The sequence below is a fragment of the Miniopterus natalensis genome, chromosome 22, assembly GCF_054644295.1.
Source record: "Miniopterus natalensis isolate mMinNat1 chromosome 22, mMinNat1.hap1, whole genome shotgun sequence".
Classification (NCBI taxonomy): Eukaryota; Metazoa; Chordata; class Mammalia; order Chiroptera; family Miniopteridae; genus Miniopterus; species Miniopterus natalensis.
Genome location: NC_142102.1, coordinates 5886443 through 5902137, shown reverse-complemented (window position 1 = coordinate 5902137; position 15695 = coordinate 5886443). Strand labels below are relative to the sequence as shown.

Here is a 15695-nt window from a genome sequence, read left to right as displayed (position 1 = left end):
CCTTTTGTTGAGTCCCTGTTCTGTGCTCCCAGAGAGAGAGCAGCCTGAGGTGGGGCATGAAAAGTCTGGTCCTGCTCTGGGGGGAGAGCCCAGAGGTGGCTTGTCGCATCTCTAACCCTGAGTTCCCCAAACTGGAACCCTCTTGACTGCAGGGGGAGATTTGTGAGTTTTTATTTCACAGTTGGTTTCGCTATTTGCTTTATTTCTGTGAAAAGCTGCAAATGTTAAATTGAAACTTCAGTTTTCAATAGTACATTAGTAAAAATTTGGCTTTGAATGGCCTTTATCTCCTGAAATTGGCTTATTTTTTTCCTGCTTAATGTCTAGGAGAGCCTGTGGCTTTAGTTTTTCAAGAGGTCACATCCGTGTTGTTGGAACCGCATGAAAGCTTTGAGTTTTGTTTTGTTTTGTTTTGAAGGCGGAGATGTATACATTGAAACGGTCTGCTTTCACTCAGTGCTCCCCTCCCTGTACAGTGCTGGCCCGCGCTCTGCCGTGGGAAAGTCCTCAGAATAGCAATGCTGCTGAGTTTCCCTGTGGACAGACTGCATCAGTGGGAGCGTCTGCTTGGCTGGAGGTGTGACACCTTTGTTTTGAGCTGGAAGAAACTAAATTCTTCACTCGTACTGCATCCCAGTGTAAAGCCTTAAATGCTGATGTCTCGGCTCAACTTGATGATTACTAAGGATGCTCATGGTGGACATGTTCTTAAATCTTGACAAACTGAGCTTCATTCTTTGGGCATGAAACTCAATTCCAGTGAAAAACTCTTGTACGAGGTGCACACAGTAACAGGAATGGGGGTTTGTCCTGGGATCATACCAGAGGAATTCCTGTCTGTTTCTCCACAGTTAGAATCGTGTGAAAGCGCCTCTGTCAGCCTGCTTCCTCGCAGCTGTTTCTCCAGCACGGGTTGAGCACTTCCTGAGTACAGTCCCCTCTCTGGGTGTCAGGGCTGTGGTGAGGAAGCCATGGCACCCACCCCCCCACACATCCCCACCCCAACCTCAGAGCTCTGGGTTTAGTAGGGATACAAAGATGAAAAGAGAGGCTTGTCCCCGCTGGGAAGGAGGAGGAGCAGAGGCATGAGGGAGTGGGGGGCCTCTCTGCTCCGCTTGATTTTTCCTGGAGCCTCTGCTTGGTTTGTAAGTGGCTGCCTTCTCTCTGTGCACATGCCTTCCTGGTGTGTCTTCCTCTCACTATAAGAACACCAGTCCTATTGGATTAGGACCCACCCTCACAGCCTCTTTTTAACTTAATCACCCCTTTAAAGACTCTATCCTCAAATATACTTACGTCTGAGGGACTAGGAGTTGGGACTTCAACTTAAGAGTTTGAGAGGGGGCACTTTTCAGCCCGTAACAGATAGCTGTCCTGCTTTGCACATATATGATGCAGTGACTCTGTGCATCCTTAAAAACTTATACATGCACCCCAGAATTACCCTGCCTTCCACATGCCAGAGGAATGCAAAGAACTCGGAGAAGTTTCTTCCCACAAGAACTGTAAACAATTCAGAAACCGTATAGAAATAATGAGAGGTTGAGTTCTAAAATGGTTTAATAGCCTTCCTAAAATAAAATAGCTGAAGTGGTTAAAAAGCAAAGGTCTAGCTAAATGGTTAGACATTAGATTATCTTATGTTACTGAGTAACAATTCTAGGAGAAGAAATCTTTGTGGAAGTCAATTTGTCTTGTTAGGTGGCAATAAATTTTACAAAATGATCTGGTTTTTCAAAGTATTGCTAAAAATTTCTTTATAAAATGGTTTTTCCCTCTGCTTGGAGTACTTCATTTCTTTCCCTCTTCTTTTACCTGACTGTACCTTCAACTTTGCCGGAGCTGATCGCCAACCTCTCCTGCTCATAGAGCACCTTTCCGCTTTCTTCAGGGTACTTATCATCATCGAAATCATCTTGCTTATAGGTATTGGATTAGTGTTGGTCTCGTCCACTAAATGTTCAGCTTTGTAGGGGACAGCAATCATGTCCTATGTGTTCACCACTTTCAACCTACAGTTCCTAATAAGCCTTGAATAAATATTTGTAGAATAATTAAACCAGCACAATGTGTCCCACTACAACTAAATATTTCATTTGGTTACAATTTTGTGCTTGGGAAACTGAGCTTATTTCTATTTGTATTTTTGTCTAGAACATGGCCGATCAGATTGCATTTCACGTTGCTGGTGGATTAACAGCCCTCGAACACATTCTTCAAGGAGTGGTCCCAGCCGCAAATGTGAATGCGGTTTCACGAATTCCTCCTAAGTGAGTATAGTTTTTTAACATGTCTTCCATGTTCCATTTATGAGTCATTTCTGCCCTATGGTTTCCATATGGCAGACCACAAGAAAACTGTATGTGAATTCAGGCTTGACTAGCAGAAGCTTACACTCCCCATTAGGGAGGAAAACAGAGGTGCTTGCCTTCCTTACAAAACTCACATTGAGCCTAAAAAGCCTTATAAAGGAAATCTCTTTGGTCTATGACCTTCTCTAACCCTAAATCAAGAAGAATTGATAAACTCCTGGGCAGTCCTAACTGCTTACAGAAATGGAACAGAAATGAATAGTAGTAAGAAAACACAAACTTTCTGTGCTGCATCCAAAACAGAGGTGAGGGAGTATATTAACAAAGGCCTGAGTGGGAAATTTGAAGTCCCTCCCACACAGGAAGAGCAGTCTGAGGCAAGACTGCCATCATCTAGAGTCCCAGCCAAGTAGCTGGGAATGCAATCACAGTTGGGTCTTTAATTGCAAAGTGCTTTTGCTATAAGGTTCCTGCACAGCCTGAGGTCTAAGGTCTACCCTCCTGTTCTCTAAGTCACCCTTTGTCCCTGGGATGTGGAAGCAGACAGCATAGTCTCAGAAGTATGCTATTCCTGAGCTGTAACATGCACAATTTCTGGATTTTTACAGAGTTTAGATGAGAAGTTTTGATAAAAGTTTATATCACTAAGAAAACTTTTAAATATTTAGTTAGCCCAACAAAAGTAAGTGCTTCATTTGTCCATTGGATACAACAGGGGAGAAAAAAAACACCACTCCAGTAGTATGTTATCTTTTTTCCTGAGAGGCATTTTGGTAAAATAGAAATAGCACAAGCTCTGGAGTCTGACAAAGCTGGACTCCAGTTTCCCTCCACCAGTTCCCAGCTGGGAGAATTTGGGCCTGTGCCTTAGTGCTGTGGCCCGTGTCTCTTCCCGTGGTCACACGGGTGGTCGTATCCTCCTGGCATTGCTGCTGTGGGTCAGTCAGAACGATGTGAAAGTTCTTGTAAACTATGAAGCGTCATAGAGGTTAGGCGACCGCTTTTAAAATAGTCATCTGTCCTGGCTGAAGACAGTGCCGTCTATTTGACAGGAACTTTATGCCACCTTAGCTCATTTTGTTGTCTGCTTTCTGTAGCGTTTTATGACATTTCTATGTACAAACTCTTTGATACTGAAGTTAGTTTGGGTTTTTTGCTGTACTGGCAGAGTAGAGATTAATGAAAGAAGATATAGGTGTCCTTAAGTCAGGAGGTGTTTCTGTGCAGCAGAAAATTCCACATCGGGCAGTTCCACCGCTACGTGTGCAGGTTTTCTAACCCACAAGACATGTTCTCCGTATCAGAATGGAAAGATGAACCCAAACCACTCGTAACAGAAAGTTTAGGGGAGACTTAGCAGTGAGGCCTAAAAAAGAACTACAGTTTTTCCATGTTGCCTTAAACACCCTTTTCAGAACCTAAACCAGGTAGCAGAGGTGGAGTAAGTTGCCATCGAACTGGTTTCCCATCAGGGACAGTGTGGACATTGTGGAGTGGAAGCCACATGCACCTCATGTGTCCGACTATGTCAAAGCCCCTAGCACATGTTAATAAAATGGTATTTGCCAGTGCGGGCAAGTCCATTGTTAATGAACAATTTCTCATTTCTAGGCAGGATTATTTCAATATTATTCTAGATAATCTATTTTTAGATCAAGGTTTACTAAAAGTAAATAACGTTCCCCTACACAATAAAAGTAAAAAACTGTTTTGCAAGCTAATTAGCCATAGTGATTGATAAATGCTCTTCCCTCTTTGACTTATTGCAGCATTTTGTTTATTTCTCAAAAGGCTGCACAAGGATGGGTTACAGTTGACAGCTGCTGTACCACTAATAAGATTAAAGTAAAGAAATTAGTTGTGTCGACTTTAATCTGCTGGTTAGCACTGCGAGCCACCTGGGTCTCCTCTAGAGCCAGCGTGTTTAATGCTGAATTTAAACTTACATAACAGATCCTGCTTGAGAACATAGCTAAAGACATGCTAACCATGACTGTCTTATAATTAGGCAAAACAGACTTTAACACTAGAGTTTAAAATTAATGTTTTAGTTTTATGATCCCCTACATTTTAAAACATATTATTGTAATCTTTGAAACATAACATCTTCTCAGGGGGAGGTTAATTTTAGGAAATGTAGAAAGCCTAATTAGGTTGGTGCTTAAAATATATATGGTTTCCCATCTAAAATCAGAATATGTCTCTGTAGAATAATTAAATTACCTATTCTAATTGTACCAGATTCACTAATTAAACAAAAAACCTTGAAACAACTCAATCTAGTTGAAAATTTCTTATTCCTTTATCTGAGGTGTCCTTATAATGGGGAAAATTGTTTAATTTATAAGTTAATTTCGGTGTTATTAAAATGTTTCATTATAGAGTAGGCTATGCAGTGTAATAATCACTTCTGATTGTTACATTGAGTTTGATGCACTGAAGTGTAGGCTACGTGTAATTTACATAGCGGAGACTGGTTGGTCAGGCAGCGTTATCAGCGTTCCTTGAAGACCCCTCCCCACCCAGCTTTCGTGCTCTTGCACCACAAGGGCGAGTGGCAGGCAAGCAAGGCAGTGGGTTTACACCAGGCATCACAGCACCAGTGGGAGAAACTGTCCTTTTTATCCACAGCGCATACTAATCCCAGTGTCTCACTGTCCACTGCAAAAAACAAACAAATTCTGTCACAAGTCCACCTCTGTGGTCACTAAAATGTCGAAACTGAATAATCTTTCCCTGTTAAATTCCCTGCATCATTCTCCTGTCCCCAGATTTCTTGCTGAGAAGACATTTTCTTGTGAACCACTGCTTGTTTATCTAAATGTACTAATTTAATATCTAATTTTATTCATAACAGTTTTAAAAGACTTCCATATATGAAAGAGCACATGTAGAACTTTTTGCAAATATATTTTCCATGTCAAATACTATTTTTCTCTGCTTTTATTCAATGTATTTTATTCTGACCAGCATCATACATCTAAAACCTATTTGGTGCATCAGACCCATTGTACATGATTAAATTGAGACTCCACTGGAAGCTTTTCTCCATGGGACAATAAATAACTTTATAAACATAATCAGATAATACTCTCTGTTAGCAGCCTCACAAGCACTCCATGTTGTTTTATAATTTGAAATTCATTGGTTCAGTAATACATACTAGAGTCTTTCTGCTTTCTGTAGGGAAGAGCTAGGAGATAGATCTGATACTATCCTTTGTGTTTGCAAACTTTCCACATGTCTTCTAAGCTGGATAGTGTGATTTCTTTACCTCTTTTCGGTGAGGAAGAGAGTATCATGTTCATTCACTCTGCCAGTCAGTGTGTGTTCTTCAGTTCCTGCTATGGACCAGGAACTGTGTAAGGTGCTCTGGTTACATTCCAGAATAAAAGTTAATAAATGTGCAAAAGATTTGAATAGATACTTCACCAGAGAATATATACAGATGGCAAATAAGCATATGAAAAGCTCTCAGCATCATTAGGAAATACAAATTGAAACTACAGTAAGATACTTCATCATACCTATTAAATACCAAACTGAAACTACCCAGTCCTGGTTAGCCTACACAGCAATTGGAGCTCTCTTACCCTCCTGGCGGGAATGCAAAACCCTACAGCCACTTTGGAAAACAGTCTGTAAATGTCTCATAAAGTTACACATACACTTACTATACGGCTCAGCAGTCCCAGTTCTACATAGTTACCATAGAGAAATAAAAAAATATGTTGTGAGAACAAAAACCTGTAAGTGCATGTTTACATCAGCTTTATTCTTAATTGCCCCAACCCAGAGACAACCCTAGTATTCTTCGCCTGGTGAACAATTAAGCAATGCACAAGCATGGAAAGCATCCATGCAATGAAATACTACACAGATAGATAAAGGAGCAGCCTAATAACAACATGCACAACATGGATGCACCTCAGACGCCATGCAGAGTGAAAGAAGCCAGTCTCAAAGGCTACATAAGGAATGCTGCCATTTATATGACTTTCTGTAAAAGACAAAACTATAGAAACAGAACACAGACATGTGATTGTCGAGGTTGGGAAAAGAGGTGACTAGAAAGGGGCCACCCAAGAGTTTGGGGAGCTGATGGTTCATTGTCTTTTAATCAGTGGTTTCACTGCTGAATGCTTTTGCTAACACTCTGAACATTAAAAAGGGTGAGTGTTGACTGTGTATAAATTGTACTTTGATTCTAAAAATTATATATTGAAAGAGCAAAAAGAGCACATGATTTATAAGGGAAAGAAAATTAACTTATTATGAAACTTTTCAAAAGCAAAGCTTTATTTTAAAATAAAATGGAGTAATGTTTTTAATATACTCTAGAAAGTAAGATATATGCCAAGGACTTTATATCCTACAAAATTGACCTTCATTTATAAAAAGGCACAGACACAATTTGCAACATGCAAGAATTCAGGGAATGTTGTTCCCACCAGACATTCCTAAGGAATCTCATAGAGAACAAGCTTTAGAGAACCAAATGACTGCAGATACATTAACATATGGATTGTAGTGAGCATTAAATATATAATTATAGCACGAAAACTAAAGATTAAGAGAGAGACTCTAGTATAAAATGACTATACGTTGAGACAGTATAGCTTCATTGGAGATGAGGAAAGGTTATGGGATATGCCAAAGTATTTTTAACAGTTTTCAGTGATCATAATTAGTGGTGATAGTATTAATTTTGTTACTGGGAAAATATTGTTTCTTGTAGCATAAAGCAAAATGAGTAATTTAGGAAATTCTAATTCTGTCATTCTGGGTGCCCTTGAGGATGGATATTCTCGGTGTCAAAAGAGAGAGCTGTTATATAGAAGAGTTTAAAGAAAAAAATTCCTTAATCGTGAATTTGAATCTGAGATATCAATATGAATTCACAAGGTGTTTTATTTTTAAGTAGGGGATGGGGTTCCTATCTCTGTGTATTCTAATGAGTGTGTAAAAAGTAAAATAGTGTAAAGTCTGGTTAATTAGTGTGGTACTATGCTCCACAATTATACATTCTTGTATATTCTGCTGCTTAGACATCTCTGTGTGCAGCCCACTCTGTGCTTCACACTATGCGGGCCCACAAAGGGTGGATCGGGTGAGGACCTTGCCTTGGAGTAACTTAGAGTGGTTGTATAGTAGAATAGCGTTTTTAATGGTTTCACACGAGTCTCATTTTTCAGCCTCAAGATGGGACCGCTTTCAGGTCACTCCTGAAGGCTTGCCTGGATCGCAGGCCCTTTATGTGAGGGGACTGCTCACTTGGTGGGTCCATTGTATCTATACAAGTTAGTTTGGAGCTTTACAAAGACAAAACATAATTTGAGAATGATAATGCAAGTAAACTATATACCACTTATTAAATGCTTAATGTAAACCAAAGATATTTGGTAAATTATAATATGATTGGGGCTCTGGTTTTTTAATGCCCAGGGCAGTTGCTTTAAAATGTCTGCTCTCTCAACACCAGTGTGGGTTGGTGGATTTTGGTGAACAGTGCTTCCTGATAAATCTTAACTACTGCACACTGCATTAGGGAGTAAACTACGTACTAAGTTATATTGTCAGATCCTCTTAGGCTGCAACCACGTGGGGCTTTCTCTTTATTTTATAATGTCTTAGGTACTAATCTCAGTCTCTGAAGTGTGCTACACTTGGATTTTGTATGTAAATACATTCCTGTTCTTATTACCAAAATACCCAGTTTTGTGATATCTTTCTGTCCTCTGCTTTTCAGAGGAAACATGTTCTGTGAGAAGACTTAACTGACATAAGACTCACTCGTGTTGTCATGATTACTTGGGGCAGAAAACCTTTATCTCAACCCAATCATAGTATACTTGTGACAGAATGGACAGTAAGATTTTAATGTCTTCTGAGAAGATGCTTTTAAAATCTGGGGCGTTCTGTTTGATGTTATAAAAAGTGCTCCCAGTCATTTGAGTCTTAAGTTACAGGGAAGGCTGCTTGGGCAGACCACCCAGGCTGGGTTCAAAGAAGTGATCTTTCTAAGACAGGTGCTCTTCAAATAGAGCTTTCAAACAAGTTTTGCTAAGTGGACAAGTCTTTCCTGACCCTGAGATTTTTGCTCCCCATCCCCACTCTTTTCTCATCAGAAAGTACTTTCTTTGTGGAAGTTTCTTGGCAGAGTTTGTGAGCGTAGGCTTATAGAGATGCACGTTGCACTGCACACTTTACCACTGAGTGTGTTTTCTTTCATATAAAGCTCAGAGGACATTATATAGGACAAAATCTCATTCCGGGCATTCTTTGCTTTTTTATGTGTCTGTCTATTTATGCCTTGTGATGTTCCACAAAAGATTTTAGACAAGTTTTAGAGATTGTATAGAATGAAACAGAGAAATAGAAATTAAAAATCAAGGCCGTAAAATTATAGGTCAAAACCAAAGGAAAAATCGCATACAATTATAAAGCTGTAAGTTTTCACACATCATTCTAATATAGTACCCTCATTTTTTTAGCCTTTAGGGATCTACAATTTTATATATTAATTCTACTATAAAGCTACAATACACAAAACAATGTGATACCGGCACAGTGCTTAACAAAATTATCACTTGGACTAGGAAGCCATGGAATATGTCCCATATATTATGCTAAAGGTGGCTTTTCAAACCAGTAGAGGAAAGTGGATTATTCAGTAATGTCTTTCAGGCGGGGAATAAATTTAGGCTTCTACCTCACACCAAATAAATTCTAATTGATTTGATAGTGAATTACAAAGCCATAAAATTACCACACAAGGTGATAAAATTCAAGCAAAAGTAAATACACAGGGCTGGATGCAAATGTATAATTACCTCGTCTCATAATGAAAAAGTTTTAAAAGAATGAAAGGAAGGGAAGAAAAAATAAAATTCCAAAGAAAAAATTGTGTAGCTTCCATTCATAAAAAGTACCTTAAAAACAATGTAAGCAAAATGAAAGACATTAGGTAAACTGGCAAAAATATGAAGAACATGTATTAACCCTTTGTTATATTTATAATGAGAGAATTCTTATACATCATTAAGAAAAAGATGAAAACCTCCAATAAAAATTTTTAAATAGAGGCAACAGGAGTTTTTTTGACAGACCCTTTTTCTGGGTGTTATTCAAAAACTTTTAAATCCCAAAGTTCCTGGGTATTGTCTAATCTTAGATTATGGAGACATTATCATACAGAATGGTAAGTATGTTCCATTGTCTCCAACTGCAACTAAGAAATTAGTAAGAAGCATATATTAGGTGTTAATGCACACTGGGTTTTGGATGAAAATTACAACCTTTTACATCTAATGATGGGCCTTGCACCTAATACTTGGCTTGGTTTTTTAGAGTGAATTCCATTCCATGCCTGTTGCTTTGTACCATTCATTTTATGTATTTTAATTGTTTAGAGAAGAGCTGCTGAGGTTTTATAAATGGTGTTTTCTCCTCCTATTAGGTCGCTCTGCAATGCAATCAATGTTTACAACCTCACCTGCAATAACTGTTCAGAAAACTGCACTGATGTTCTGTTTAGTAACAAGATTACCTTCTTAATGGACCTCCTGATACACCAGTTGACGGTATGTAATATTACTGCTTTGAGTTAGAAGCAGTTAAGGTTTGAGAAAAATATTCCCTGTGGAGAAAACAAAAAGAATTCAGCTTGCTGACTCTCCAGCTGAAAAAAGAAAGTGGCGATGACCGGGAGAGGAAAATAGGGACCGGCAGAAAAACCTCTTAATTTGAAAATCTCATATTGAATTCTCCTAAGTTCCAATATTGAATGCTAAGACACTTGTAACACTTGCTAAGAATGTTCGTTTACATGGTTAGGCTGGGGCTTTGGAGTCAGTTGGACTCAAAGCCAAACCTGTGAGGCCACAGAGTGAGTGCTGTGGAAGGAAAGAGAGCTGGGAAGGGCCTCAAAACCTCTCTTGCCAGCTCAGTTGAAAGGGTCAGTTTGAAAGGAATTTTTGACAGCCATTGACTTTCTTTTTTTTAAAAAGCAAGAAACTCCTCTGTCAGTTGTACTTTTGAAGTGGGAACAAGCAGCCAATTGTAGCCTTAAATTTTACTTCAGTTCACAGATGTTGAAACAGGTAAGCTCAGTGTAATATCCCAAGGTTTAAGTCTGTTGACTGCAGTCTCCAGAACACAGCCCTGGGGCCAGAAATTTCCTGGTGAAGTTTCTGAGTCCCTGAGGTATTGGCACACATCACTCTCAAGCTGTAAGTTTACAATGCAGGAGATTTATTTTTCAGAACTGATTTACTTTTACTCAGCACATAGTTCTAATAGTTCTTTCTAAGCTGCATGCCTTTTACTCTCTTTCCTCTTCCATCTGGTTAATTTCTACACGTTCTGCAGACCTTAACTGAAACATAATGCACCTTCCTCCTGAAACCTTCTCCAGCCAAACTACCTTCCCCAGCTCCAGGTTAGGTTTCCTTATGTGCTCCTCGGCATACATCTTTCAGAGAATTGATCACATTAAATTGTAATTAACCATTTACTTGTTTACCTCCCCTACTAGCCATAAAATCAGCAAGGGCTTATCACTGGCTCCAGGATCCTAACACAGGGCCCGTAGATTCAGTACATTGGTGATTAATGTACGTGTTGATAAGTGAATCTCCACATGTCTCAAGCCGAAACTCAGAAAGGGAATGATGAAGCCCTTCCAGGCGGGCATCCTGATAAAGAGACGCAGAACTATTTGTTACACAGTACAACAATGCTGTTTATCGTGGTGACACAGAGTCATCATTTGAGGCTAAATTAAATTATATGTGGTTTTGTGTATAAAACAAGGCATTAAAATTGGGGCAAGACATTTTGGCACAAAATTCTATCAGAAATTGTTGAAAGGCTTAAAGGACAAGGAGAAAAGACTTAGAGTTGGTTGTATGGCCTTCTATTCAAGCATTTTAATATATATTGCCTCATTTAATTTTTAAAACATAAAGTCAGTATTATTATCCCATTTTACAGATGAGGAAACTTGACTCGCAGGGGGATTGGCTTGCCAGTGGCTATGTAGATAGTACATCACAGAGCCAGGAGTCAACCCTAGGTCTCCAAACCCAGATTGAGGGGCTTTTCTACACAATAACTGACTGATACTTTTCAAAATTGTCAGTGTCATGAAAGATAAGGAAAGATTGGGGAAGTATCACAGATTGGAGGAGACTAAGAAGACCCGACAGTTACATGTAATGTGAGATAGTAGGCCAGAAAAAGGACATCAGTTGGAAAATTGGTAAATTCAAGTAACGTATACAGAATAATTAATTTTATTGGCTCAGTGTTAATTTCCTCCTTTCAAAAAGAATCAGACAAGTTTTGGGGATGAAGAATACATTAGTTGAACTGAAAAATTAGCTAGACAAGTTCAAGAGCAGACTTTATCATACAGAAGAAAGAATTAGTGAACTTAAAGACAAGTCATTTGAAATTACCCAGTCACAGGAACAAAAAGAAAAAAAGAATGAAAAGCAGTGATGAAAGCCTACGGGGCTTATGCGGTACCATCAGACCAATATATGCATGAAGGTAGTTCCAAAAGGAGGAGAGAGAACAGGGCAGGAAGTATATTTAAAGAAATAGTAGCCTAAACTTTCTCAATCTGGGAAAGGAAATGGATGTCTAGATGCAAGAAATCTAACAGGTGCCAACTGGAATGAACCCAAAGAAATCCACAAAGAGACAAGCTATAATTGACTTGTCAAAAGTCAAAGATAAAGAGAGAATTTTGAAAGCAGCAAGAGGAAAGCGGCTTGTCACATACAAGGGACCCTCCATAACACAATCAGTGAATTTCTCATTAGAAATCCTTCAGGCCAGAAGGGAGTGGGATGATGTATTCAAAAGGCAAAAAAAAAAAAAAAAATGCTACCCAAAAACACTTATATCCAGCAAAACTGTCCTTCAGAAATGAAGAAATAAAAACTTTCCCAGAGAAACCAAAGCTGAGAGAATTCATCACCACGAGACCTGCCTTACAAGAAATTCTAAAGGGAGCCCTTTGAGTGGGAACAAAAAAGCATATGAAAGTACAAAGCTTGCTGGTAAAGGTTAAATATACAGAATGCTGTAAGGGGGTGGGTTGTAAATCACTGTTAATTCTGGTGTAGAAATTAACAAAAGTAGAGAAATAACTAACAATGTGTTAATGTGGATACTTTAGTGGGATGACATCAAACTAAAAAGCTTCTATACAGCAAAGGAGACCATCGACAAAGTGAAAAGGCAACCTAAGAAATGAGGGAAAATATTTTAAAAACGTATATCTGATTAGGGGTTAGTATCCAATATACAAAACACATCCCAAAAAATTGTTATTAATTACAAAGTGAGAGTAACTTTATGGTGCAAAAACCTGGCACACGCCACCTTGTCACAGAATCACAGTGAACATTGTCAGTAATGCGCCAGTGTAAGTGGTCTGCCCCCTGACAGGCTGCAGTGAGAAGACAACATTGCTTCTGTGGTGTCCCTGTCAGAGATACATAATCAGAATCTAGTTGTGAAGCATCAGACACATCCACACTGTGGGACATTTTTCAAAATAACCTGCAGTCTTCAAAAAGTCTCGAAATAATGAAAGTTCAAGGAGTCATTGAGGATTTCCCCAGATGGGTAGAAGCGAGACCTGACAGCTAGATGCAGCATGATTCTGAAGTATACCTGCAACTTTCGTGAATTTAAGATTCTGTACACAAACACATTTTAAGAAGTACAAAAATAAAAGTTCTAGAAGCCTAAAATGATTTGTTACAGTTATGTGGTTTCAATCAGCTACATGTGTGGACCTCAGTAGCTAAAACACTTGGTAATTTAAACACCAGGGCTTATTTCTGAGAGCTTAAATGTGGCCATGAACTTAAAAACATTTCCTTATTGGAAAACGGGTGTTCTTATAAAAGGAAAGCGAATCTCATTGTAGACTGTACACCTATAGCTGTATAATTGAAACACCTTTAAAATACTGCAGAAAAATTTTAAAACAGCTCTTTAACTCAAGTTATTAAAATTCCTCAAAGGTGATGACAGCTATTTGATGTACATCTCGTGCCAATTTGCACACAGCGTGCTGTCATTTCACATAGAGATTCAGGAAAGTGTGCGATCATGGTACGCAGACAAGGAGCCTGTAGTCTCTTAGGTGTCTGGGGCAGAATGTTGTAGCTGTAGGAAGAAAACTTCAGGTGAAAGGCACAGAGGTGACCGTCAGCAACTAAAGGGGCGGCTCACTCTCCCCTTATGTCTCACAGAGAGGAGAGAGGCTGTGAATAGAAGCCTGAGACAAAGAAACCTGGCGAGGGCGAGACTCACACACAGACACGTGTGCACGGGCATCAGAAAGCAGAGCCGAGAGGGGGACCTGGGTGGAGAATGGGCAGAGATGGGAGGCCAGGGAAGGAGGCCCTGGAAAGGAGAGGAGAGGAGAGGGGCTGCTAAGGGTCGGGTGAGTGCAGAGGAGCCCGGCGCGAGCCTGTCCCCACTCCCCGCACTAACGCGTTGTCTGCCTGCCCTCCCGACATTTACATGCACCATCTTCACATTTGTACTTGGGGCCTCCTGGCTTCCAAGTAAATGAAAGAGAACAGTAACCCCAGACATTAAAAGGGTCATACGCACAGCCAAGTTCTCTTGGGGTTTTATGAGAGGTGGGGAATGGACTAACAGCATTCTTAATGGTTGGCTCTGCTCTCGTTCCCTTGGTTTTCACCTGTGGAAGCAGCCTGTTCAGAGGGAAAGCGGCAATATTGGGTCTCGTTAACCCCTTGGCTGCAGCAGATGTGTCTTCATGGAGACCACACTGCGGGGTGTGGTTGTTCCCTGAAAGATAACTTCCTTCTCTTAAATCTTGACAATACAGTTTAACAAAGCCCTGTGTTTTAAAAGTGTGCTTTTCATTCGGCAGTTTCTTATGAGCATACACTCACCCTGCATCTCCCCAATCCCACTCCTAGCTATCTACCCAAGAAAAATGAAAAAATTTGCCCACAGAATAGACTGGTACACAAATGATCTTAGAAGCTTTATTCATAAATAACTGTTTTCCTAAACAGCACACATGTTCACCAGCAGGTGAGATGACAAACAGATGCGGTAATCCATACAATGGAGTGATATTTAGCAACCAATAGGAATGAACTGTTGATACACTCAGCAGTATGGATGAGTTAGTCAGAATATATGGAAACATTAATCAGTGGGAGGAAAGCCAGACTCAAAAGTCTACCTACTTTTATGGTTCCAGTAACATGAAATTCTAGAAAACGCAAAATAATCTACCATAATACAAAGCAGATGAGTGGATGAGTGGTCGCCTAGGGCCCTGGGGGTGGAGAACATTGACTTGGAAGGAGCACAGGGAACTTCTGGGGGCAATGAAAATGTTCTGTTTCTTGATCCTGATGGTCCTCACACAGGTGCATACATTAGTCAAAATTTATTAATGCATACACTTAAATAGGTGCAGTTTATGATAAAATTTATTTTTAAAGTACATTTTTGAAAATGTGGCAAAATGATATCAATTGATGAATCTGGATAAAGAGTGTAGTTTGTTGTATACTGTTCCTTGGCTTTTCTGACAGCTTGACATCTTTTTTAAAGGTGGTCTGGAAAAGCTTATAGATACGGTGGCATTTTAGTGGAGACCTAGAGGAAGCCAGGGTGGCGGGGTCATGAGGATATCGGAAGAAGAGTATTCCAACGAGAGACGGACACAGTGTAGTATATGAAGTTAGATAACTGGGGCAGTAGACAGATCGGGAAGGGCCTTGTTGGGCATTATGAGGTTTGTGGCTTTTACTGTGCAGGAGAGGAAACGCCAGCAGGAGATTCAGTATTTATAACAAACAAATTTGAAAGTGTTATGACTACTAAGGCATACACTATAAAGTGTGCTAAAATTATATTATTTTGGACTTTGGCTGCATAAAATATATAAACAGAGACTGGAGGGCATAATAAGTATATTTAAAAGGGTAATGACGTTTGGGATAAAATATAATGTCCTCTTTAGTGTTGTTTGTAGAAATTTTACAAAGATAATATTGAAAACCTATTAGCCATTCCTGTGCAATTTGTTTTTATACTTTCAAGCCAAGTAAATCATCATGGTTCTTATCTGTCATAAGTTGTGTTTTTATGTACAATATAGCATGAGCATAGGTGTTTTATAAAAGATCAGTGATGAGAAGACTGTTGTATGTCTAATGACACTTTGGCTAAAGGACATAAAATAGTGATGATAGTGTGGAAACCTGTGTCTTGCTGCTGGAGCCCTTCAGCATTGTTTGCCCTTTTTCCCGTCACATTGTCTTGACAGGAGGTTCCTAAACAATCTCCTGTTGGTTCTCAGTGAAC

The 15695-nt window shown here is 39.5% G+C and overlaps 1 protein-coding gene across 2 annotated transcripts in view; it reads left to right on the top strand.

The window, feature by feature from the left end:
* SCAPER (S-phase cyclin A associated protein in the ER) overlaps positions 1–15695 on the top strand; it is a 144589-nt gene that overhangs the window by 88307 nt on the left and 40587 nt on the right. For both annotated transcript variants that reach the window (XM_016209567.2, XM_016209566.2), the window contains exons 23-24: positions 2155–2270; positions 9772–9895. In XM_016209567.2, coding sequence (XP_016065053.2) covers positions 2155–2270; positions 9772–9895 — 240 coding nt within the window. The remainder of the gene's footprint in view (positions 1–2154; positions 2271–9771; positions 9896–15695) is intronic.